Source organism: Neoarius graeffei, chromosome 1, assembly GCF_027579695.1.
Source record: "Neoarius graeffei isolate fNeoGra1 chromosome 1, fNeoGra1.pri, whole genome shotgun sequence".
NCBI classification, from domain to species: domain Eukaryota; kingdom Metazoa; phylum Chordata; class Actinopteri; order Siluriformes; family Ariidae; genus Neoarius; species Neoarius graeffei.
In genome coordinates, this window is record NC_083569.1 from 63273866 (window position 1) to 63300427 (window position 26562).

Sequence of the window (26562 nt, forward strand, 5' to 3'; positions counted from 1 at the left end):
ACCCGGAGGAAACCCACGCGGACACGGGGAGAACATGCAAACTCCGCACAGAAAGGCCCTCGCCGGCCACGGGGCTCGAACCCGGACCTTCTTGCTGTGAGGCGACAGCGCTAACCACTACACCACCGTGCCGCGCTGTCAGAAATGCATTCCTATATTTAATAAAATGAGAAATAGAATTTTGATAATCAAAAATTTGCCTTCAGTTCTCCTTTAAAGTCTATGGTGACGCTAGGCATAGCTGATCTACCTCCCTACTGGTTACATGTCTGGACTCATGAAGTGTCATGACATTAAAAGGAGCCTTTCTGTCAGTGGCTTAGTATGAAAAGGATTTTCCAAGCTCTCTTCAAAACATGTAACACTGCGTGCCTACTACATAATATGTATAACTCAGGTTTTAACAACAACAAAAAAGAACTTGTTGCTCCTTTAAGTTTTTAAGCAAGCTTTAGAGGAACTTAAGCATTATAAAGGTGACTTACGCAGTGTGGGCAGCTCCACTTGCCCTCAGGAGCCTTCTCCAGCTCAGGCTCCAGACACACTAGGTGATACGCTCTGGGGCATGTGTCACACAAGATGATCTCCCCTCCCTGCTGACACACCTCACAGTAGTCCTGATGATCTGTCTCATAGCCATCACCATCCTCATCTCCCGGCACTGAGAGACAGAAAGAGATAAGAGAGGGCACATGACAACAAGCCGAAAGCATGAATTTGCTGACATCTGGACCCTCATGACACTTCATATAATAGAATATAATTGTTTCTGCTGGGTTTTTCAAGGCCCCCAATCATCTATGGAACAAAAAAAATCTAAACAGAGGAAGTGTCACAGGTCAGCGAAGCACAGTTAACAAAGGAACAGAAATGTCACCCACCCTTCTTCTTTTTCTTTGCTGGCCGACCTCGTTTGTTCTTTTTCACTCGGCCGGAACTGTCTGAGCGCACTGATGAGCTGTGAACACTCGAGTTCTCCTGCTCAGAGTCATCATCGTCCACATCTTCACTCTTCATAAAACACACACACGCCAATACATTATCACTATAAAGAACAACACACCACTCAAACTGGAGTTGTCCTGCTTTTAGTTATTCTCATGATTTTTAACTTGTCACACAGTCAACTTTTCTGGCAAAATTTTTGGCACCCTTCATAAGAGCAGACATGAATATAAAACAAAATTAATACATAAAATAAACGATGCATGCAATGGGCGATATTTTATCCTTAAACTTCGAGTGGTTATGTATGGTTTAATCTTAACACATTATTTTTCATATATCTTTTTTTTTCTCTCAGATAGTGTCATTAATATTTGGTAAAGCCCTCCCTAGAGAGAATAACAGTGGCCTTCATCCACTGCTTCATGTAGAGCATTTTAAGCTTTTTGTATTTCCTGTATTCTTAGATTTGTGCATGTCGCCTTCAGTTCAGACCAAAGGTTTTCTGCAGAGTTTGTCTCACTATGGAGTGATTCAGTTGGCCATTTTGTGGGTTGCTCTCAAATTTCTTTCTTGCAACCTTTTCAAACAGCACACTGTCAAAACGTTAGCATTAATAGATTTTGACATTTGAAACCCGAAGAATCAACTACACTAAACCAAGCATTTATGAAACTGCAATCTTTGGCTTCTTCATCACCTCTCTCACCTCCATTCACACTGTGTAGGTGGGCAGTTTGCTCAAATCTAATATTTTTGAGGACTGAGAATTTTTTTTTTTTGCATTAGATTTACATCTGTAATATAAGCCTTTGGAATTCCCCCTTGATTGAAAATGCTATTGCAAGCTACTTGCAGAAGAACGTTTTGTGACGTGGGTTGTGCTGGGTTGTTTTCCACCATATGAATTCATCTCACAACTGAGAGTGCCAAGTAAAACACATTCAGAAAGAATGTAAAACTGCATCCCAAACCGTATAATGCACACAAAATGATGTCCCTAAACTGTAACAGACTAGATGTAGGGATTTTCCCTGAGGCTCTGCTCATCTCAAGGGCTGATGGATGCAGCTAGCTTACTAACTCTAGCTAGCTAGCTAAAATACAGTGTAGATTACAAAATGATCACTTTTGGTCATTTCCATTTTTTTTTTAGTAAAGTCTGTGTTTTCCCTGTATTTTTTTATCCAATTTGTGTATCTGGTTCATCAGCCTCTCAAAAAAATTTGTCATGAGCCATGCTGGCTAAAACTCACACCAGTCTTTCCCAATATAAGTGAGACTGAAATACAAACATACAATCAAACTCACCAACTATCTCAAGTTCTCTATTTCTTCTAGTTGTAACATCTTCTGTCTGTCTGTCTGTCTGTCTGTCTGTCTGTCTGTCATCCTCATAGTTGAGGGTCGGCGATCCAGGAAGCCATCAACTAGCTTCCATGAATTCTCTTGGGTGATTATTGAGGTTTTTCACCCACGTGACCAAGTCATGTGATGCATCGTTAGGCTGCCATTTTGGACGTCACGGCTTGAATCAGTTTGAATGCGAGGAAGGCGACAAACGAAAAACATAAAAGAAAAAGGAGCGAGATGCAGAAAACACCTTCACTATCCAGCGACGTAGGGCATTTACAGGGCGAGCAGAGGGAGAGGTATTTGCAAAAATTGAGGTTAGCAGGCTTAGAGAACGACGTTTACCTGCTTCCACGGAAGTACACGAAGCCCTCGTCTTTACCTGACTTTGGCCCACATGATCTGTATACCTATGTCGTTAAAAACCCATCGCCATACACAGGTATTGATCTGAAAGCATATAAGAGTTTGGATGCCTACAAATATTTAGTGTCAGGCTGGGTAACATGCCTACATCAGTGGGTCGTCCCTGGAGCCGGTGGTCGCCATCTTATTACAGCTAAGGTTTGTTCACATTTTCATTTACTTTCGGTCCTCAGGATAAACAAAATGTTATTAAATGTCATTGAAATAACTTCTTAGTCTGTTGAGACATGGCCCGTTATAAATTTGCTGTTACCAGGCAATGACCAAGAACTGTATTATTAGGGTCGGTGTCTGTGTTGTAGCAGTGTACTAGCAGCTAGCTGTTAGCACTAGCTAATGTCAACAACACAGTAGCTAGTATGTTACTGTAGCAATGTTTACGTTCAGTCATTTGGATGACTGTTAAAACCTTTCAGTCTCAAGTTTTTCCTTTACTGGATTTACTAGTTTACTGTAATTATGATCCGGCAGCTATTTACACTGGATCCAGTGTAAATAGCTGCCGGCGCGCGCTCCGGAACCTCGGCCGGAGCACTCCGGGAGCAAGCCGGAGCGCGCTGCTTAATTTGAGGGGGAGCAAGCCGGAGCGCGCTCCGGAACCTCGGCCGGAGCACTCTGGGAGCAAGCCGGAGCGCGCTGCTTAATTTGAGGGGGAGCAAGCCGGAGCGCGCTCCGGAACCTCGGCCGGAGCACTCCGGGAACAAGCCGGAGCGTGCTGCTTAATTTGAGGGGAAGCAAGCTGGAGCGCGCTCCGGAACCTCGGCCGGAGCACTCCGGGAGCAAGCCGGAGCGCGCTGCTTAATTTGAGGGGGAGCAAGCCGGAGCGCGCTCCAGCAGCTATTTACACTGGATCCGGTGTAAATAGCTGCCGGATCATAATTACAGTAAACTAGTAAATCCAGTAAAGGAAAAACTTGAGACTGAAAGGTTTTAACAGACATCCAAATGACTGAACGTAAACATTGCTACAGTAACATACTAGCTACTATGTTGTTGACATTAGCTAGCTTGACCTTCAAAATGGCGGACACCGGGGTGTCACGTGACCCTGTGACGTCAGGTGAAATACCTCAATAGTACACCAGAGGGACCCAAACCCTCATCTGGTGGCGGGTATGTAAAATCTTCACAACTGGTTAATGATACCATCTCCACAATGAGGAAAAAAACAACAACTGTCTGACAGTCATTCAAAGCTTCCCACCAAATTAGAGAACAAATAAATGTTCAACAAATAAACTACAATACCATCAGTCCTGAATTTTTAAATAAATACACACTTTCACTCTTTTACTTTCGTTCTCACACTCTTACTCGCTCTCTTTCCTGATTGGTGAATTCCAACCCAACACCGCAGACACAGCACTGAGTGTGAATTTTGCTGCATTTGACTTACCTCGGAAATGGAAAGTCAGCGCTCAGAACGACGTCATTTTCAGCCTCCGTACATTCTAGATACACAGTGCGGAAAAAAACATGGACTCTTCTATGTTCGTCTTTTGTTAGCAAAAAGCTAGCCAGCTAACTGACTATAGTTTCCTCCTCCAAACAACAATCTGTGGACTCAATATTAAAGATTTACCAAGTGAAATATGTATGTACATTGTTTGATTTAAAGCAAATACTTGTGTATATACTGCATAACTCAATCAAAGAAGTGTTACTTTGCTTACTCCTGACGCTGTGTGCTTCCATTTTGATGTGATGGCACTTGTTGGACTCGGAGGAATTTGGACACTTCAAGTAGAATTTACAGAATTTTCGTTGTTTTTTCCTTGTTGGAGGTCAGGAATTACAAGTCATCTAGCTGAATGCCGCTTTACTATTCCAAGACTCCCAGCAGCTCAGCGGCATAAGGTTATCGAAGACTTTTTTCTTTATTGCTCAAGTCTGGTAATAAAGTCAACACTTTGTCAGCGAAACTACTGTTAAAAACGATACTATTTACTAATAATTATTTTTCTTAGCATAAAGGTAAGGGATATGCATAAAGCTTTGAATAAACGTATGTAATATGTAAACTGTCTATATTCACTTGAGGGGTGCCGATAATTCTGGAGTTGACTGTATAACTCTCACATATGTGCAACTTTGGGTCATCCTCACTTGCTAAAGATAATCACATTTATAAATATACACACACAAGCTTGCAAAGAAGCGCAGCATCAAATTTAGTACAGCATCACTCTTCAACAGCACAAACCATGCAACCGGCTCATTCTCACCGAGCTGCTCTTCTTGCGCTTGTTCCCGAGAGCTCCCAGTTTTATTCGGAGGGGAGCCATCTTCTTAGGCTTGGGCTTCTTTTTGTCAGAGGCGCGTAGACTCTTGCTGCGCTTCTTATAACCAGGGCCTGTCACACACAAACACAGAACAGCACACTAAACACACACCGAAAGCAAATAATAATAACCGCTAGCTGTTTGCCAATAAAAAAGAACATCTACTTTATATCTTTATTCCATAAAAGGATAAAAGACTGGAAAAATGTAATCCTTATGCTGTATTGTAAAGGGTGCATCATACATTTTCAAAAAACATGGACTAGTACTTTAAAATATCTTTTCCAACAAAGAAATTTTTGCATCTGCCATTTTCCCTTATATATTTATAAATGACATTTCATTACAGAGAATATGTATGGAGTATATATAGAGAGAATATTAACGGTTGCGCGAAGATACGAAGTTTATCTTTGACTGGTGAATATATTTCATGAGTGATTGAAGCAAATAAGTGAAAATATTTTCAACACAAGAAGATGAATTTCATATCTTCGCACCACGGTGTAATGTTCTTTATATTATATAGACACATCCACAAAAAAAACTGCAAATTAATCAAAAGAATTTTCATTTTGAACCGGTTCGCCATTTTGACAATGCATGTCCAGTCAGCGGGAAAACACTGGGAGTCACGTCATCGGAGTGAAATATCGGAAATTATTATACATACGGGACACTTTTTTGATGGAATAAAAACATGTATTCTATTCTCTTCTAGCGGGTTTCATTCATTTGGTTTGATAGCATACGATATTGTTAGCATATCGCTTATCCTACATGCATTACGTCACTCTACCCAATGGAGAATGAGCATTCAATATGGTTTATGATACTGCATGGTTGTCAAGACAACATGACATCATGCATCGGAGACGTAAAACTTCTGCACTAGCGAGTGACTGTGACAATCTGTAAACAAACATGGCCGCCAGGTTTGCTTCATTAAATACAGAAGATTTTGAGAGAATTATGAAAGAGAAAGACATGTTGAACACCCGAAAGGAATGTGTATGTATAATAATAACAATAATAATATTGGGGCGGCACGGTGGTGTAGGGGTTAGCACTGTTGCCTCACAGCAAGAAGGTCCTGGGTTCGAGCCCCATGGCCGGTGAGGGCCTTTCTGTGCGGAGTTTGCATGTTCTCCCCGTGTCCGCGTGGGTTTCCTCCGGGTGCTCCGGTTTCCCCCACAGTCCAACGACATGCAGGTTAGGCTAATTGGTGGCTCTAAATTGACCGTAGGTGTGAATGTGAATGGTTGTTTGTCTCTGTGTCAGCCCTGTGATGACCTGGCGACTTGTCCAGGGTGTACCCTGCCTCTCGCCCATAGTTAGCTTGGATAGGCTCCAGCTTGCCTGCAACCCTGTAGGACAGGATAAGCGGCTACAGATAATGGATGGATAATATTGGCTGGCTTATTTTTGTGGTATACCAGATATATTCCATTCAGCTAGCATGATACTGAATTCATCTTCGACTCGTTCAATATCATGCTAGCTGAATGGAATATATCTGATAGACCACTCAACGCCAGCCAATATTATTTAAATATGTCACTCAGATCTGTGATGTATTTCATATGAAAAATGTAAATTTTTCAACACGAGAAGATAAACTTCATATCTTCAAGCCAACATGTGAGTTTTGTTTTTATTATATAGACACATTCACAAACAAAAAGTACCCAAATTAATCAAAACAATTCATTGATTTCCTCATGAGTGACATATAGAGATTTATGTCATGGTTTTGGTTCTCCATGTTTCAGATGTATCTCATATGAAAAATACAAATGGCGTATTTCCCAGTAAAACACTTGTGTCCATATATAGATGTGTCTATATAGATATAAAGATATAGATATATTAAAGTACATTCCAGTAGTCTGGCAGATGCACGCCATCTCAGGTTTGCCTACCAATACACACACCTACATTCATGTTATTCCCATGGGAAAGGATCTGACTATTAACATAAACAATGTTTACATTATTTAAAAAAAAGTTTGAGGTAATATATGGGTAATTTAAAAATAATATTTACATTGGCACTGCTACACAATCAAATTAGATCCCATGTGCACACTATATAGTGAACCAAATTCCAACATCACTGATACACTATTAAAGTGCATATCACGGGTAAATTCAAGAGCAAGATCAATGTACGTAATTCTCCTATTTTATATTAAACTTTGGTCAAATATCTGTTACATTTTGCATTTTGTGCAATTTTTTACCTTGCGCAATACCAGAAAAATTCAGTTGAAATCAAGCCATTTGAGGCGAATTGGTCCGCCTCTGAAAAAACTTGGCATTTGGATTTCCCGGGAAACACTGATTTTCGTGACGTCACGTGCGGGACGCCTCCCTCTGAATCCTACGTCAGCACTGGTTTGTTTATGAGAAAACGACCTGGTGGTTTTCTGCAAATTTCTTCATCGTTATCACGTTATTATTAAAATGGTTAACAGATGTATCGTAGGAGGGTGTAGCAACACCAATCTTGATGGGATTAGTACTCATCGTTTTCCAAAAGACCAGACAATGAGAGAGAAATGGGAGCACTTTGCGCGAGGCACCCGGAAAAATTGGCTACATGCTACAGACTACAGCATTATTTATGGTGCTCACTTCACAAGGCCCGACGACTTTGAGAACTCTTTGCAGTGGGAAATGGGCTTTGCGAGGCAACTTGATCCGAAAAAAGACGCAGTTCCATCTGTTAGAATGCCCAAAGCAACACCGTCTCCATCTGTGTCACCGTCACCAAAGGAGCCAGCCGTGTTCGTCTCCCCTGACAGAGGCGAAGTGCTGCATCCACTGAGGCCCTCGAAGCCGAGGACCAAGCAGAGCCGAGAAAAAGACCAAGAAAATCGGCAATTCACAAGTTGACTGTTGCCAGGGTAAGAAATAATTCTGACATCTCATTATATTCTTCATCCAAAGGTGAAGTAACATTGCACTCAGGTGACAATTCCATATTTCAATGCAAAATCGCTAGCTACTAAACTTGGTCTACACAGGCTGTGCACTGAAACCGTGCAAGCTCGCGCAGCCTGCTGGCGCTTCCGCAGGTGACGTCACGAATCTGGCTCCAGACTCCCTTGGGATTTTTTCAGACGCGTTCTGTTATTTTATTTTTTTCTGCTGTAGACAGATGGCTTTGTGCAAAATTACCCTCTGGATGAGTGTGTAAAGGGACATACAGGTAGTCGTCGACTTACGACTGCGTTTGGTTACGACTGATCGGTCGTAAACCGATCTGGTCGTAAGTCGGCCTGTGTTAAATGAACGCAAGTACATATATTGTGATGTGTAATGATATTGTAATCATCTTAAAGTCTTATTTTATCAACATTTTCTTATTTCAGTACCTTGGCTCATTATTTGGTTTAAGTCAAACACTGCATACTACACTGCGTACTGTACAATTCGTTTAATATGTGCAAAACAAAAAATACGAAATACAGGTGTGAAAAATAGAAAACATTTTAGTTTGAAACATACCAAAATACAAATGTAAAACATAGCAAAATACAAAACTTAGTGACCGCTGGCATTACTGGTGCTTGGCTGTGGGTCGTCTACGTCATCATCAGCTGTTGCAGCGCTCGGGCTGGCGGGAGCATTTGCTCGTTTCATAAACCAGGAGCTGGGGCGGAAACTGTATGACGGAGTGCGCGAAGGAGCGTGAGAGAGACTGCGCATGTGCCCGGAGCTGGGGCGGAAACTGTATGACGGAGTGTGCAAGAGAGACTGCGCATGTGCCTGGAGCTGGGACGGAAACTGTCGTACGCTCAGCTAGCTCAGCTGGGAAACACTTGCCAGTCATAACCAGACGGTCGTAAAGTCGATCGGTCGTAAGTCGCATAGGTCGTAAGTCGACGACTACCTGTACTTTCATATAAAAAAACACGAAATTGGTCCAGGATATGCACTTTAAGACAACACCATGCACCCCACTCACCTTTCCCTTCTTTGGTCTTGGCCTTGCGAAGTGGGGGTGGCTGAGGGGGTGGCTCAGGAGAGACTGTTGCTGCGGAGACCTGTTCAGCTACGGCTGCCGCCGCAGCAGCTGCTGCAGCTGCAATAGCGGCTGCTGAACCTTTGAAGGGGTTATTGGAGCTGAACTCTCTCCACTTCGCTCCCAAGATGGTCATCATTTTAGACATGGGGATCTTAGGGTTCTTCTTAGCTATCATCGGCCTGAACAACAAATTAAAATTCCCAGTCATTCTTATTCATTCTGATGCATGTGGTGCATTTAAATGCCAAATTAACCACATGTAGTTGGCGCAGTACCTCATGAACTGGCTAAAGGCCTTGTAGTTGGTTAGTGTGCGATAATCCTCCTCTGTGAAAGTATGATCCACATCCTCCAGACCCCAGTCTTTGGCCAACTGAGCTGATGTCTTTAGTTCTACTGGCTGAAAGAAACATATAACCAAACAATGATCATAAAAACAGGCACCTCTTCCTAAAATACTACACTTCATCATGACCTATCTGTAGAAGAGAAGGTGCTTTCATCCAAATTAAGAATGCTAGAAAAAGTATAGCCTCTAGCATCTACGGTCATCTGAAGTGTAAGATGAAAAAATATATGCTGTAGCTACGAAGTTTGAAAGCACTTGTTTTTTTTTTTTTTTTATAAACACCACTTAAGACCTGATAGCTGTCTTACTTTTGTGGTCTCTTCGTGTGTGCTGTCTTCATCATCTTTCTTCTTTTTCTTGGTCTTCTTTTCTTTCTTGTCTTTATGCTTCTTTTTCTTTTTCTTCTCTCCATAATCACTAATGGCACTGTCTGAGTTCACGCCATAGTCCTGTTCTGAGTCTCTCTCTATATCACTGTCCTAGGACAAAGAGGTGGCAATTTAGATTTGACAACTGACAAATTAAAGTCCTAAAAAAACACTACACTCAAGTGAAAGAACATAATACTACACAGAACGACATACTATTTTTTTGCGCTTCCGTGCTTTGGTGATCTTGCCCTCTTTGTCTTTCTTTTTAGTTTCCTTCTTCTTTTTTGGACCTCTTTTCTTCTTTCCCAGGCTTTCCCTGTCTGATATCTCCGTTCCATCCTCACCATCGTCTGAAAAAAAAAGAGAAAACACAGAGGGACGTGTATGTTTGTGTGTTGGGGGTGTGTTGAGGTGGTGATTGATGGTTGGGGGGAGGGGGAGGGTAAGAACATAGTAATGACTAAACAGACCTGACAATAATCCTTGACAGAAGCTGAAAATGATCCCTTTAACTGCATCCAGAAACAATTAGGCTTGACAATGGTTTGACCCTTGAGAGCATGGTGGGGGGTGATGGAGCTGACAACATCACTGTCACTCGCTTACTCAACCTCTGACCCGCACTAAGCTGTCAGGTTTAACAAGTTCATCTCAACTTGTTCAACCTGACATGAGCTTCAGTGATAAAATTTGATGGCCGCGCCATAGAATGACACACAATTGAATAATAATAATAATAATAATAATAATCCATCCATTATCTGTAGCCGCTTATCCTGTTCTACAGGGTCGCGGGCAAGCTGGAGCCTATCCCAGCTGACTATGGGTGAGAGGCGGGGTACACCCTCGACAAGTCGCCAGGTCATCACAGGGCTGACACATAGACACAGACAACCCTTCACACTCACATTCACACCTACGGTCAATTTAGAGCCACCAATTAGCCTAACCTGCATGTCTTTGGACTGTGGGGGAAACTGGAGCACCCAGCGGAAACCCACACAGACACAGGGAGAACATGCAAAGCCCACACAGAAAGGCCCTCGCCGGCCGCTGGGCTCAAGCCCAGGACCTTCTTGCTGTGAGGCGACAGTGCTAACCACTACGCCACTGTGCCGCCCTAATAATAATAATAATGTGAGAAGTAGTATGAGCACACACCAGAGAAAGTGATGGATGATGAGGGTAAAGTGAATCTGTGGAATTTCGATTTTCAAACAGACCGAGTACTTGAATACCGTAGGCATGACTTGGTGCTTTACAAGAACAAGCAGCAAGAATGTCTGACTATAGCTGTAGCTATCCCGAGTGATCATAATATCGCAGCTAAGGAGACTGAGAAAATAATGAAGCATGCAGAACGTAAGGTAGAGATCTCACGGCTTTGGGGATTACCAGAGTCGAATGTTAAGGTCACGCCTGTAATCACTGAGGCTTTGGGATCAGTCCCGAAGAAACTGAAGACCTATCTTGACATGCTTGATGTTAAATATGATATTAAAACCTAGCAAAAGTCAGCACTGCTTGGAACAGCACACATATTGCAGAAAGTGCTGTCTGTCTAAGGTCCTTGTTGCGACTTGACAGACAGCAGAAAATACCAGTAGAAATTGACAAATCCAAAAAATGATGTACTGTGCGATGTAGAAATAATAATAATAATAATAATAATAATAATAGGGCAGCACGGTGGTGTAGTGGTTAGCACTGTCGCCTCACAGCAAGAAGGTCCTGGATTCGAGCCCAGCGGCCGGCGAGGGCCTTTCTGTATGGAGTCTGCATGTTCTCCCCGTGTCTGTGTGGGTTTCCTCTGGGTGCTCCGGTTTCCCCCACAGTCCAAAGACATGCAGGTTAGGTTAACTGGTGGCTCTAAACTGACCGTGAGTGTGAATGGTTGTTTGTCTCTGTGTCAGCCCTGTGATGACCTGGCGACTTGTCCAGGGTGTACCCCACCTCTCACCCCTAGTCAGCTGGGATAGGCTCCAACTTGCCTGCGACCCTGTAGGACAGGATAAGCAGCTACAGATAATGGATGGATAATAATAATAATAATAATAATAATAATAATAGGGTGCTCCGGTTTCCCCCACAGTCCAAAGACATGCAGGTTAGGTTAACTGGTGACTCTAAATTGACCGTAGGTGTGAATGTGAGTGTGAATGGTTGTCTGTGTCTATGTGTCAGCCCTGCGATGACCTGGCGACTTGTCCAGGGTGTACCCCGCCTTTCGCCCGTAGTCAGCTGGGATAGGCTCCAGCTTGCCTGCGACCCTGTAGAAGGATAAAGCAGCTACAGATAATGAGATGAGACTCCTTTACAAGAGAAACACTTTCATTTAAAATTGTAAAATGTCTTTCTTCAGTCAAGACCATTGTTAAAGGCTCGGTATATGTATTTAGTGTCTGTTCAATGTATATTATCATATTTAAACTTTGTCCAAGACTAAACATCAGTGTTCATTTTTATACCTATGACAAAAGGAATCAGATGTTTTGATATCATTTTGATGCCAAAACTGATAAATAAGGCAGACTGAAGGTCATGTTTTATTTTCTGTCATTTATTACTATTATTCTTGTGTTCCTGGATTGTTATACGTTCAGATTATGGTTCGCTCTGGAAAGCTGTTAATGAAATTCCTCGTTTTGGGGACAAAGTAAGTTAAGGACAAAGCGCGCGCCTGGTGTGGAGTGTCGGTGGGTGTCGGTGGTGGCGGGAAAGAAAGAAACCCGAGCTGAAAACTGCGTCCGCCATTGTACTCCAATCAATTCGGTTTGCACATAAAGCCTTTCGTCATGAGACGCAGCGCGCGCGCCTGAGAGAGAGAGAGAGAGAGAGAGAGAGAGAGAGGCGCGATTGCTTTCCCCGCCCAGCCGGTCTCGCGCAAGCCAGAGGCGGCAGCAGTGCGCACGCGGGACTCGGGGATGTGCAGGCCGCGCGCCGCGCTACGGCTCAGAGCGGTGACGTGCGGCGGCTTCCCTCCCACGCAGAGAGCTCGCGCTCCCGGGACTGAACACAGCCTGCAAGCCGCCGCCACTGCTGCTGCTGCAGGTCCCCAGGGGCCACAAGGGGACACGAGGGCGCGGAGTTTAATTGATTCAGGCGCTCCGTCCTTTCACTGCCTGCCTGCACGAGACACACACACTTTCTGTACAGAAAGAAAGGGCCTACGGCGTTTCAAACTCCAAACGTCCCACACACACACACACACACACTGAGCTAACTGTCATACACCGTTCAACACATCTCATACATGTAAAAGAAACCTGATTCCCCCCCCCCATATGTTATGATAATATAGAACCAATATCCCACTGTAGGGCAACTTATTATGGGTTGCATCTCATATGTCAAAGCTGATCTGAGTCTGAGATCTGATAATTAGATGTGTCATTATTTCATGTATAAATATTTTCATGTAGCTTTATAGTTCTGTATCCAGACAGGACAGAAAGAAAGAAAGAAAGAAAGAAAGAAAGAAAGAAAGAAAGAAAGAAAGAAAGAAAGAAAGAAAGAAAGAAAGAATACCTGAGAAAATTGCAGTGTTAGAGCTACATAAATACACGGAGATAGTGGCATGTTAAGTGTGTGTGTGTGTGTGTGTGAAGTGAAGTGACAGTGGGTAGGGTCACGTTTATTTACATTCTGTCACAACACCAGTCTCTCAATCAGGTGCCAGACTCTCTCTCTCTCTCTCTCTCTCTCTTTCTCTCTCTCTCTCTCACACACACACACACACAGACACACACAGCCTGGACTCGACTTTCGGTTTTGCAAAAAAAAAAAAAAAAAGGAAAGAAAGAAAAAAGAAAGAAAGAAAGCTTTATTATATATTATATATTGTTTATATAGATATTAGCATTAGTAGATTTATCAACCAGCTCTACCAGGACTATATGGTAAAGTACTTTTGTAAAAAAAAATATATATATATCAGTGTTTGATTGCTTGGAAAGCAGTATAAACCTGAGACTAGAGTTGTATGGGACAGAAAATGTGACTAGTGAACTTTGGTTAAACTCTAAACTTCATGCTCGAGGTGCACTTTGTCTCTGCTGATGGTGTGTAGCAAATACAGCCACTGGCAAGTAAGTAACACAGGCTGCAGATGTTGCAGATGTTGCCGCGTTGTTCGTGCCGGAGTTGTAAAAAAGTATCTTTTGGGTATCAAGCTGTAAGCGTGTGTGTGTGTGTGTGTGTGCGTGTGTTTTCCCGGAGCGCTCCGGTCTTCGGTGTGTGTACGGTACGGTACCTGGCGCGGTTAACGCTGCAGTTTCTCGAGGCGCCGCCGGCGAGTTTATGTCGCTTGCGTTCTCGTCCAGCTCCCCGTCGTCTTCTTCTTCTTCATCAAAATCTCCTCCCTCGGAATTAACCGCCATGCCCTCATCTTCCTCACAAGAACGGAGAGGAGAGGACATTATATTCCTGTCAGCGACCCCGTCCTCGAGATCAAAAAAGTATATTCCTTTCGAATAATATTTATTTTAATATTCAAATCGGCACACACACACACACACACACACATAGACACACACTTACACACACACACACACACAAAGTGGGGGGCGTTTTGGAATATTTTACACTACAAGGCAGAGAAACAAAGATGGCCGCCCTTATATTTATTTTTTAACAACCCCCCCAATAAGAAAAAATCCCCTTACATAAAAAATGGCTGACTATATTATTTCAGAACGCCCCCCCCTCCTCTCTCTCTCTCTCTCTCTCTCTCTCTCACTCACTCTCTCTCCTTCGTCTCCCCTCCCTTCTCAAAAAACATTCACATTGTTCCAGTGAAAGGGGGTGTTATTGCTAATTCTAAGTTGGATTTTAACTCATTCACTTGCTTTTATTTTCTCTCTGGTGAAATCCACTATACAGTCAAGGCTTGCCCACTAACCGTCTGGTGTGTGTGTGTGTTGTGTGTGTCTGAGAGTGAATGCAAGCTCTTTAGTCGGACGCTTTTTTTGCACTGCAGAGAGCCACACAAATCCATCCAACATGGCTACCTTGATATTCTTAAAGGCCCCCACCGATGTATAAAACTATTTTGGAGCAAAGGCTTTGCGTTATTAGGGCTGTCTGACTGGAGGGAGGCTCAGGAGAAGGGGGAGAGGAGCCCTGCTGCAGCCATGCCCAGATTTACATCAGATGTTGCTTAAAAAAAACATTAACCATTTAATGTGTGGATTTAGTTCTCAGCCTATTCATCTGGAGTTGGAAGGAGAAAAAAAGGATAAAATGGAGTTGCCCGTTTAAAAAACCTTGTTTTAAGATCTTGACTTTTCTTTTTGAGGACTGAGCAAACTAAGCATCCAAACACAAAATCCTGAAGAGCAAGAAGCATCTTCTGACAGGAAAACCTTCTAAAGAAAATGTGCGGATGTATTTCCTTGAATGGATTTCACATTTCACTTTTCATACTTGTGAAATCCATTTTAATTAGTATCTTCTTGCCATACCATTCCATAATACTTGACATTATTGTAGTATTTCTACTTCAAGTCATATTTAAAATGAACTGCAAGCATGGACCGGTGGTGTAGTGGTTAGCACTGTCGCCTCACAACAAGGTTCTGGGTTCGAGCCCAGCAGCTGCCGAGGGCCTTTCTGTGTGGAGTTTGCATGCTCTCCCCATGTCTGTGTGGGTTTCCTCCAGGTGCTCCGGTTTCCCCCACAGTCCAAAGACATGCAGGTTAGGCTAATCGGTGGCTCTAAATTGAGCGTAGGTGTGAATGTGAGTGTGAAGGGTTGTCTGTGTCTATATGTCGGCCCTGTGATGACCTGGCGACTTGTCCAGGGTGTACCCCGCCTCTCGCCCATAGTCAGCTGGGATAGGCTCCAGCTTGCCTGCGACCCTGTAGGACAGGATAAAGCGGCTATAGATAATGAATGGATGGATGGATAGACCATCTTCACTTTTCATACTTGTGAAATCCATTTTAATTAGTATCTTCTTGCCATACCATTCCATGATGCTTGACATTATTGTAGTATTTCTACTTCAAGTCATATTTAAAATGAACTGCAAGCATGGACCGGTGGTGAAGTGGTGTAGTCAGCTGGGATAGGCTCCTGTAGAACAGGATAAGCGGCTACAGATAATGGATGGATGCAAGCATGGACATGTTATTACTATAGTTGAGATATTATTATTATTACTCCATTGTGTTTTCTGTAGAAATATTCATGTTTGAATTAACAGGGCTCAGAAAATGCAAAACATAAAACTGAACAAAAGTTAAGAACAAAGTGACGCATTTCTGTGATATTTATGCATCTCTATAGACACTGTACTGACAATTACAATTTTGAATTCATAAATTTCATGATGTTGCAATATCAGCATTTATGTAAATTCAAAAGTTAAGAACAAAGTGACGCATTTCTGTGATATTTATGCATCTCTATAGACACTGTACTGACAATTACAATTTTGAATTCATAAATTTCATGATGTTGCAATATCAGCATTTATGTTGTATATATGATAACACTCTGCTCCTTATGTCAAAGTTCAGTGAGGTCATCATTGAAGTACAGACAGATGGATGGAGTGAAGAGGTCACGATCTATCCGACAAAGGTCCAGTTCCTCATCTTCATCAGGAATCCCATTTTCACTCAAAGTTTTACTCATGTTCAGATTGACACCGTTGTGCTTCCAGGTGTAGCTGGTTGCATGAGAGTTGTAGCGCAGGTAACGTTGCAAAATCTCATCTAGTGTTTCCTCAGAACATACCTAGCCAGATAATAAAGGGCTATCAGTTGTCAGTCATGTTCCAGATATTACAGATTTGTAATACAACACAATTATTTTTTCCCTCAAGATAAAATGCACTGCCAGGAATTCCTTCACAGAGGCTTATACAAACTGTATAAGCAGAGCTTCCAGGATCTATCAAAAGAGAGGGGAAGGAATTTGTCATTTTGATCCAATGGTGGTGCATTGCCAAGTGGCACTGGAAATTTTTTTTTGGGGGGATGGGGGGATGGTTGAAATGGCGAGCATAATAAAAGCAAGACAATAGGAATAATCCTGTGTGCCTTTGGACCATGCAGAATACCCTTATGCCAGACGAGGCATTTGGCAGGAGAGTGCTTGGCCACCCTGCAGTCACTGTGCTGTAGGATTACACCATGAACCCAGGCTTGGACCACTTGTACACCCAACGGCATAACAGCAGTAACATTTCCCTTTGTCAAGCAGGAGGAGAATTAGATGCAGAAAGCAAAGGGAGGGTAAAATGACCTAAGAAGTCAAAAGAAGCTTGGGGGAGGGCAAGTGAGACGAATCTAGAAATAGATCAATCCTGCCCTCTTCAGCACGCTGAAGCACAGTGCAACTAACCAACTTGAGAAAAGAAAAATTACAGATTCATGAAACATTTATGCATAAGCAGACATACATTTTGCACACACAACCATCATTGACTTTTATGCACTGACATCTTTGAACTAATCAGTGTACCCTGGACTCCACCCTGGAGACAGACCATGATTTAATATGAAAGAAGAATTTGCAACCACAAAACATTTGCACAACAGGACTCATAATAACTGTTACAGTGAGTGCAACTAGACTTTACCTCCAGCCTCTGTTCCTGGCCAGTGAGTGTGTTGATGATGCGGATCCAGCGGGCCTTAGCTGTCAGAATGCCAACTTCATAGCGCATGTCTCTCCACCAAGGTTTCCCAAAATCACTGGCCCAGTCAGTGCGCGGGCACATGGGGGGCACATGGACAAAGCGCCCCATGGGTGTGTAGTACTTCACACAGCCAGTTAAAGGGTCAACATGGGTAATAATCTAGGAAAGCACATTTTAACTTCAGAGAATTACAATATTCAGAGTACCTTGATAATAAAAGCAGAAATCACTAACACTGTAAAAAACTATTGTTACAGTTGTTATTGTTATAACTAATATAGGACACCAGTGTTTTACTGGGAACTACATCCAGGACATTGAGTAACATATTAATCAAATATACCAGTTGCTGAGAGGCTCCGTTTGAAATTATGGATTCTCTTTAATGACTGGCATAGTACTGTTTTCTGAGGGGTGCAAATAGTACTACACCAGTCACCAAAGAGAATCCATAATTTCAAATGAAGCCTCTCAGCAACTGGTATATTTGATTTATATTCCTCATCAAAAAATTCCAAACTAAAAGCGTTAAGAGGGCGGCACGGTGGTGTAGTGGTTAGCGCTGTCGCCTCACAGCAAGAAGGTCCTGGGTTCGAGCCCAGCGGCCGGCGAGGGTCTTTCTGTGTGGAGTTTGCATGTTCTCCCCGTGTCTGCGTGGGTTTCCTCTGGGTGCTCCGGTTTCCCCCACAGTCCAAAGACATGCAGGTTAGGTTAATTGGTGGCTCTAAATTGACCATAGGTGCAAATGTGAGTGTGAATGGTTGTTTGTTTCTGTGTCTGTCCTTGCGATAACCTGGCAACTTCTCCAGGGTGTACCCCGCCTCTCACCCATAGTCAGCTGGGGTAGGCTCCAGTTTGCCTGCGACCCTGCAGAACGGGATAAGCGGCTACAGATAATGGATGCATGGATGGAAAAGTGTTAAGATTGAATATCGGCATAAACTCACTGGAGGCAGCCATGTTTGTTGTTTAAATTGGAGCGACCTTCGACCTGTGCATGTGCAATATACCATGTTATCACCTGCCTCGTTAAGGGTGATCACAATACATAGATCTACACACACAGAAATGCTTGTGGAGCCACAGCTGTGACTCGAGTCAGCCGTATCGCTTGAAACAGGAGGACAGAGGACGGGAAGGAGCAGTAGCCTAGCCTAACAATAAGCAATACCGGACAATGTGCAATATAAAGTGCAATATCTTTCCTGCTCCCCACACACACACGCACACACACTTACCCTAACCCCACTTCTCCCCCCTTTCCCCCCTTCCTCTCTTCCCCATATCTTATTCTTTTATATTTGTATATGTAAATACTTAATTTATTTTCATTTATCTAGAAGTTTTTCTCTATTTCTTTTCTCTGTTTATCTGTAATGATGCTGCTGAAATCTTAATTTCCCTGAGGGAACCCTCCCAAAGGGATCAATAAAGTTTTATCTAATCTCATCTAATCACGAGATACATTGCTTAATTAATGGTGGAACTATTTTATGTCACGTGAGCCATCCTTAGCCAATCCCTGCATGGGAATTTTTTAATTGAGGGATATAATTCCCAATATCCTCACTCATGAGGATATCAATGAATTGTTTTGATTAACTTTCATAGTTTTTGTTTGTGAATGAGTTGAAATAATAAAAAGAAAATTGCATGTTGGCTTGAAGATATGAAGTTTATCTTCTCATGTTGAAAAACTCGTATTTTTCATACGAAATACATCCCGGACCTGAGTGACACATTTTCCGATATCTTCACTTGTGAGGATATCAATGATGTCATTTCCAACGTTTTCCCACTGACTTGGCGCGCGTTGTCAAAATGATGAACCGGTTCAATATTAAAATTCTTTTGACTAACTTGCATATTTTTTGTGGATGTGTCCATATAATATAAAGAACATTACATGGTGGTGCAAAGATATGAAGTTTACCTTCTCATGTTGAAAAATATTTCACTCTTTCGCTTCACTCACTCATGAAATATATTCACCACTCGAAGATAAACTTCATATCTTTGCAGAAATCATGCAATCTCCTGTCTATATAAAAAGAAAGTAATGATTTGCAAATCATGGAAACCCTATATTTCACTGAAATTAGTACAACATATCGTACACTCACCAGCCACTTTATTAGGAACAACCACATACCTGCTGTTTTATGTAGTTCTCTAATCAGCTAATCCCTTGACAGCAGCACAATGCATAAAAACACGCAGATACCAATCAAGAGCTTCAGCTAATGTTCACTTCAAACATCAGAATGGGAAAAATTGCGATCTCTATGACTTTCACTGTGGCATGAGTGCCAGATGGACTGGTTTGAGCATTTCAGAAACCGCTGATCTCCTGGGGTTTTAACACACAACAGTCTCTAGAGTTTATACAGAATGGTGCGAAAAACAAAAAACATTGAGTGAGCGACAGGTCTGTGGGTGGAAACAAATGCCTTGTTGATAAGAGAGGTCAGAGGGAAATGGCCAGATTGGTTTGAGCTGCCAGGAAGGACATAAGTCATGGTTTACAACCGTAGTGAGCAGAAAAGCATCTCAGCATGCAACAGCAGAAGACCACACTGGGTTCCACTCCTGCAGCCAAGAACAGGAATCTTAATCAAGAACAGGTTCCTATTAAAGTGGTCGGTGAGTGTATATAGAGAAGAAGAAGAAACCTTTATTTGTCACATGCACACTTCAAGCACAGTGAAATTCATCCTCTGCATTTAACCCACCTGAAGCAGTGAACACATGCACGCACACACCCAGAGCAGTGGGCAGCCACACCAGAGCGTCCGGGGAGCAGTCAGGGGTTCGGTACCTTGCTCAAGGGCACCTCAGCCCAAGGCCGCCCCACGTTAACCTAACCGCATGTCTTTGGACTGTTGGGGAAACCGGAGGAAACCCACACAGACACAGGGAGAACATGCAAACTCCACACAGAAAGGCCTTCGCTGGCCACTGGGCTCGAACCCAGGACCTTCTTGCTGTCAGGCAACCGTGCTAACCACTACACCACCGATTAATACCAGGGTATGAAGTGGTGAATGTTTGGGAATGTGTCTTACATCTTTTGTTTTTGGGTCAAACCAGTGACTGATGTCCTTGCCTGCACTTTCAATGATAGGTTTCAAAAGTACATCGCCTAAAACACAAACACAGGTATGAGATTAACGAGGTGACGTTAATTTACACTTAGGTGTGGACAAATGGACTTACAACAGGTGTTACTCAACACAGCAGATTAAAAAAAAAAAAAAAGCAGCACACCTGGAGTTTAACTCAAACTCTTACCTTTGTATTCTTGAAGCAAAGGTGTCAGGTTGTAAACTTTACCCAGATATGAAACCCACAGGTCTCCTATTGTATTGTGCACGGACACTTCACTCGGTGTAAAATACTTCGGACGAGACATTGCCATGGCAAGCAACATTAACACAACCACCAGAATAGGTTTAGATCATTTTCACCAAAGTGTTGCATTAGCCGTGAGCTAAAACAGCCTCCATTGTTACTTCACTGTAGCTAGAGTGTACACACAGTAGTTACTATGGCAACAGCGATACACGCGCACACTGCACTTATGTACAGTACAGAATCAGAATCAGAACCATGTTTATTGGACAGGTATGTTCACACACACACAAGGAACGTTTTATTATATTTTATTAAGCTTCTACCTCAGAATAAATACACACACAAAAAAAGTATTAAAATAATATACATGATAAATATAATGGTGGGGGTCACACAACAGAGCTAGGCTCCAATAACAGTGTGCCCTATTAAAAAAATGCATATACATATAAATAAAAACTAAATAATAATAGTCAAATGTGGTTCCAGCAGTTAGCTGGTATCTCCCCTTAAGAAAATCTACCATGGTTTACTATGGTTTTACCATGGTTTTTATGTAGTAACTATGATTCTACCATGGTATCTCATAGTGATTCTAAGTACTATGAACCAACCATAGCATTACTATGGTTTATCCATGGTAGTAACCATGGTTCTACTACGGTATTTCATGGTGATTCTAAGTACTATGAACCAACCGTAGCATTACTGTGGTTTATCCATAGTACTGCAGTAGCTGTGGTAGCATCATAGTTGTGTGTAATAGGTCATAGTAACTATGAAATTAGTTTAAAAAGGGATAGTATGGTTTTCAAAAGGATGCACTAACTGTAGTATTACCATGCTTTCGTCCAACAGTCAATGCTGTAGAGAAGGATCTCGATTAACAGCCCAGATACATTAACATTTACCATAGTGAAACCATGGTTAAATCATGGTTAAACCATAGTTTTCATGGTTACCCAAAAAACCATGAAAACCATGAAGAACTATAAACCATGGTAAAACCATGGTTAGTTTTCATAGTAAAACCATGGTTAATTTTCGTAAGGGTCTATAGCGATACAGGAAAAGAAAGAAAGAAAGAAAGAAAGAAAAAGAACAACTTTATTCATCACACACTTGTAAAATTTCCTCTCTGCATTTAACCCATCTGAAGCAGTGAACACATACATACCCAGAGCAGTGGGCAGTTAGGTGCCTCGCTCAACGGCACCTCAGCCCAAGGCCGTCCCATATTAACCTAACTGCATGTCTTTGGACTGTGGGGGAAACTGGAGCACCCGGAGGAAACCCACGCAGCCACGGGGAGAACATGCAAACTCCACACAGAAAAGCCCTTGCCGGCCGCTGGGTTCGAACCCAGAACCTTATTGCTGTCAGGCGACCGTGCCACGCCCAAGGGGTGGGGGAGTGACAATATGTATATCTAAGTTATGTATATGTATCCATTCATCCATCCATTATCTGTAGCCGCTTATCCTGTCCTACAGGGTCACAGGCAAGCTGGAGCCTATCCCAGCTGACTATGGGCGAGAGGCGGGGTACACCCTGGACAAGTCGCCAGATCATCACAGGGCTGACACAGAGACAAACAACCTTTCACACTCACGGTCAGTTTAGAGCCACCAATTAGCCTAACCTGCATGTCTTTGGACTGTGGGGGAAACCGGAGCACCCGGAGGAAACCCACACAGACACGGGGAGAACATGCAAGCTCCACACCCCTCGCCAGCCGCTGGGCTCAAATCCAGGACCTTCTTTGTGTGAGGCAACAGTGCTAACCACTTCACCATTGTGCTGCCCCATATAGACACGCATATGGACAATATAAATACATATGCAAACTATTATATACAACATACAATACCTATATTATATACTATATGTCTAAAATACTTGTATTATACAACATCTATCTATAATAAACAACAGCTCTTCTTCATTTTTTGGCTACTCCCATTTGTTCGGGGTCACCACAGCGGATCTGTTCCGCATATTTGATTTGGCGTAGGTTTTTACACCGGATGCCCTTCCTGACACAACCCTTCCCCAGCTATCCGGGCTTGATACTGGCACTAAAGTATGCACTGTCTTGTACAACCCCCTGTGGCTGGGTATTTTACCTAATCTGCATGTCTTTGAACTGTGGGGGAAACCAGAGAACCCGCAGGAAACCCACACAGACACGGGGAGAACTTGCAAACTCCACCCAGAAAGGCCCCCGTCAGCCGTGAGGTTCATACCTGGAACCTTCTTGCTGTGAGGCAACAGTGCTAACCACTACACCACCGGGAGCACTGTGCACCATAGTACATCTCTAATACAGGCTACAATATCTATAATATTCATAAAATATCTATAATATACAGTATAAATATGTCTTGTTTTTTATCCTGCTGGGTGACATGCCACTCCTCACCAGCATACAGTGGTGAGGGAGTCTGTTTAGATGCCAACAACCCCTCCATGTGGCAGGTGGTACTGGGTTACAGGGTTACCAGTAGTAGAAATAGCAATCCCTGACCTGACCAAGAAAGTTAACGTACCCCTGCCTAATATGGACACTGGAATCAGGGTACAGGACCTGAAATTTGCAACGGCTGACAGGAACGTGTGGAAGAACGTTGAGTGATTTATCTTGGCCGAGGCTGAAGGATGATGAAATATGCATGCTATCAACAATATAAAAACAGTACACCATTTACAGACAATACACAATATACTAAATATATACATGAGAGGGCGGCACGGTGGTGTAGTGGTTAGCGCTGTCACCTCACAGCAAGAAGGTCCTGGGTTCAAGCCCCGGGGCTGGCGAGGGCCCTTCTGTGTGGAGTTTGCATGTTCTCCCCGTGTCCGTGTGGGTTTCCTCCGGGTGCTCCGGTTTCCCCCACAGTCCAAAGACATGCAGGTTAGGTTAACTGGTGGCTCTAAATTGAGCGTAGGTGTGAATGTGAGTGTGAATGGTTGTCTGTGTCTATGTGTCAGCCCTGTGATGACCTGGCGACTTGTCCAGGGTGTACCCCGCCTTTCGCCCGTAGTCAGCTGGGATAGGCTCCAGCTTGCCTGCGACCCTGTAGAACAGGATAAAGCGGCTAGAGATAATGAGATTAGATATACATGAGAGTCAGTGTACACAGAGTGCAGTGAGGTAGTGTAAAAACAGGAACATGTTACAGGAGGTACAAAGGTATAATGACAAGGATGGATCAGGTCAGATATTTATGACGTTGATGGCACAAGGAAAGAAGCTGCTCATATGTCTGATGGTTCTGGTTCACAGTGCTCTATAGCACCTGCTGGAGGGGAGGAATTGGAATAGGTTGTGACCAGGGTATGAGACACCCTTAATGATGCCCACATCCTGATTCATGAAATGTACAAATCCTGGAGGCTGGGCAGGGGAGCACCGATGATCCTTTCTGCTGATCTTACTGTTCGCTGCAGTCTGTTCCTGTCCTGTTTTGTGGCTACACCGAACCAGACTGTGATGGATGCGCACAGGACGGATTCAATGACAGCTGTGTCAGCAGCTCCTGTGACAGACCAGACTTCCTGAATTGCTGCAGAAAGTACATCCTCTGCTGGGCTTTTTTAAGGAGGGAGTTGATGTTGGATTTCCACTTCAAGTTTTGTGAAATGGTAATTCCCAGGAATTTGAAGGTCTCCAGAGTTGACCCAGGGCTGGTGGATATTGTGTTGAGGGAGCATCGCAGAGGGGTGTCTCCTGAAGTCCACCATCATGAGTGTGTTTAGCTCCAAGTTATTCTGACTGCACCAGAGCACAAACCATTCAACCTCCAGCCTATATGCAGACTCGTCGCCATCTTGGATGAGGCTTATGACCATAGCATCATCTGCAAATTTCAGGAGTTTTACAGTTGGGTCCATGAAGGTGCAGTCATTGGTGTAAGAGAAGAGGACACGTCCCTGAGGAGCACCAGTGCTGATTAATCACATGCTGGAAGTGACTTCCCCCAACCTTACTTGCTGTTCTTTGCTTGTCAGGAAGCTGGTGATCCACTGACATATGGCAGGTGAGACATTGAGCTGGGACAGTTTGGAGGAGAGGATTTATGGAATTATGGTGTTGAACACTGAGCTGAAGTCTACAAACAGGATTCTTGCATAGGTCCCTGGGCGGTCAAGAAGTTGCAGGATGTAGTGAAGCCCCATATTGACTGCAACATTCACTGACCTGTTCATCCTGTAAGCAAACTGCAGGGGGTTTAGCAGGTGACTTGTAATGCTCTTCAGGTAGGCCAACACTAGACATTTACAGAGGGAAAAAAAATATTAAAACAATTCAGACCAAAAAAAAAAAAAATGCAGTCGATAAGCCATGCCTGGTGTCTGTGTTGTTAGTTAAGAAACGAAGGTAGCTACACATATTACTTAGTTTCCTTAGCACAGACTAAATGCTACTTGTTGCTTGAATTGTCACACACTTGCATCAAAAGATATCAAAATACAACATAAGATGCCTTCTTTGATATTAAAAGTAAAGCTGTCCCCAATTTGGAGATACCAAAGACTGAGGTAGCAGAGAGAAATAAATGAAAGTAACTTTGAGATGTAAATTCAGCTGGAGTATCATTTGTGCAGGTTTTCAGCCCAGGTTTGGTTCATTAACTATTTAAATGTAAGGCACATTATTCAAACATGTACAGTAGTATTCTGGCTACTTATTTGAGCTTTTTGTTCCCCCCCACAGGACAGGTCCAAGTTTGGATTACATATTGCAATATTTGTTTTCAGTTATTAAGGTCTAATTCAAGTTACCAGTCAAACAGGCTGTTTAATAACTATAAGAACCATAGGAGGACAGCTTTCATAATGGTGGGTAGTGATTTCCACCACTGTAACAGAATAAGAAAGAAAGAAAGAAAGAAAGAAAGAAAGAAAGAAAGAAAGAAAGAACAGATCCTCTGACTATACTTCATGGACCAGTGGAGGAGTTCCCCGATCCCATTTAAGTAGCAGTGTTAGTGAATCACACGGCAGCCTCCCAGTGATGGAACAGAACACTTGGGTAGTTTTGAGGTCCATGATGGAATTAATATGCATATTTGTTTCACTTGCAAACAGAAATGTATATGCACTGTAGCATGCTCTGGACCAACCCCAAGACAGTGTGTGTTAGCAGGATTTGTACCACATTTTAGCATTTACAGTTTGTTCAGGAAAGGACAGAGCACATAAAGGATTATTTAAACAAATTGGTTTTGGCAAAATTATTTCAGAAATTAGTAGGAGTTTCTCAAGCCTTGTTTGCCCCACCATGTAACCTGAATTGTATTTTATTCTAATACACTATCAGAACCAGAAAAGCAGGTCTGAGATGGATGGGTGGTGATTTGAGGCGCTGCTATTTTCTATGGCTGCTGAAGGCACATACAGGCCTTGGTTTTCATTTAGAATAGCTATAGAAATTAAACCATCCATAGCCACTTATCCTGTCCTACAGGGTCGCAGGCAAGCTGGAGCCTATCCCAGCTGACTATGGGCGAAAGGCGGGGTACACCCTGGACAAGTCGCCAGGTCATCACAGGGCTGACACAGGCAAACATTCACACTCACATTCACACCTACGGTCAATTTAGAGCCACCAATTAGCCTAACCTGCATGTCTTTGGACTGTGGGGGAAACCGAAGCACCCGGAGGAAACCCACGCAGACACGGGGAGAACATGCAAACTCCACACAGAAAGACCCTCGGCAGCTGCTGGGTTCAAACCCAGGACCTTCTTGCTGTGAGGCAACAGCGCTGAAATTAAACCAGACTGAACTAAAATTTT

General features: G+C 43.0%; 2 protein-coding genes across 6 annotated transcripts in view; both read right to left on the reverse strand.

Annotated features, from left to right (window-relative positions):
* chd3 (chromodomain helicase DNA binding protein 3) overlaps positions 1 to 14391 on the reverse strand; it is an 88789-nt gene extending 74398 nt beyond the window's left edge. For 3 of the 5 annotated variants that reach the window (XM_060941615.1, XM_060940820.1, XM_060943558.1), the window contains exons 1-8: positions 14012 to 14390; positions 9973 to 10109; positions 9697 to 9867; positions 9315 to 9439; positions 8980 to 9218; positions 4950 to 5077; positions 882 to 1011; positions 486 to 661 (exon numbers count right to left, since the gene is read on the reverse strand). In XM_060941615.1, coding sequence (XP_060797598.1) covers positions 486 to 661; positions 882 to 1011; positions 4950 to 5077; positions 8980 to 9218; positions 9315 to 9439; positions 9697 to 9867; positions 9973 to 10109; positions 14012 to 14177 — 1272 coding nt within the window. In that variant the 5' untranslated portion in view covers positions 14178 to 14390. Of the gene's footprint in view, positions 1 to 485; positions 662 to 881; positions 1012 to 4949; positions 5078 to 8979; positions 9219 to 9314; positions 9440 to 9696; positions 9868 to 9972; positions 10110 to 14011 lie in introns of all 5 variants that reach the window. The other 2 variants (XM_060942223.1, XM_060942897.1) reach the window with 2 other exon arrangements.
* A 1878-nt stretch (positions 14392 to 16269) lies between these two features.
* On the reverse strand, positions 16270 to 20825 carry LOC132866140 (cytochrome b5 domain-containing protein 1). The gene is made up of 4 exons (XM_060899132.1): positions 20699 to 20825; positions 20473 to 20549; positions 17348 to 17566; positions 16270 to 16500 (listed from the first exon to the last, which is right to left on the reverse strand). Exons 1-4 carry the CDS (start codon positions 20823 to 20825, stop codon positions 16270 to 16272), a joined length of 654 nt encoding a protein of 217 aa, XP_060755115.1.
* Positions 20826 to 26562: the final 5737 nt, after the last annotated feature.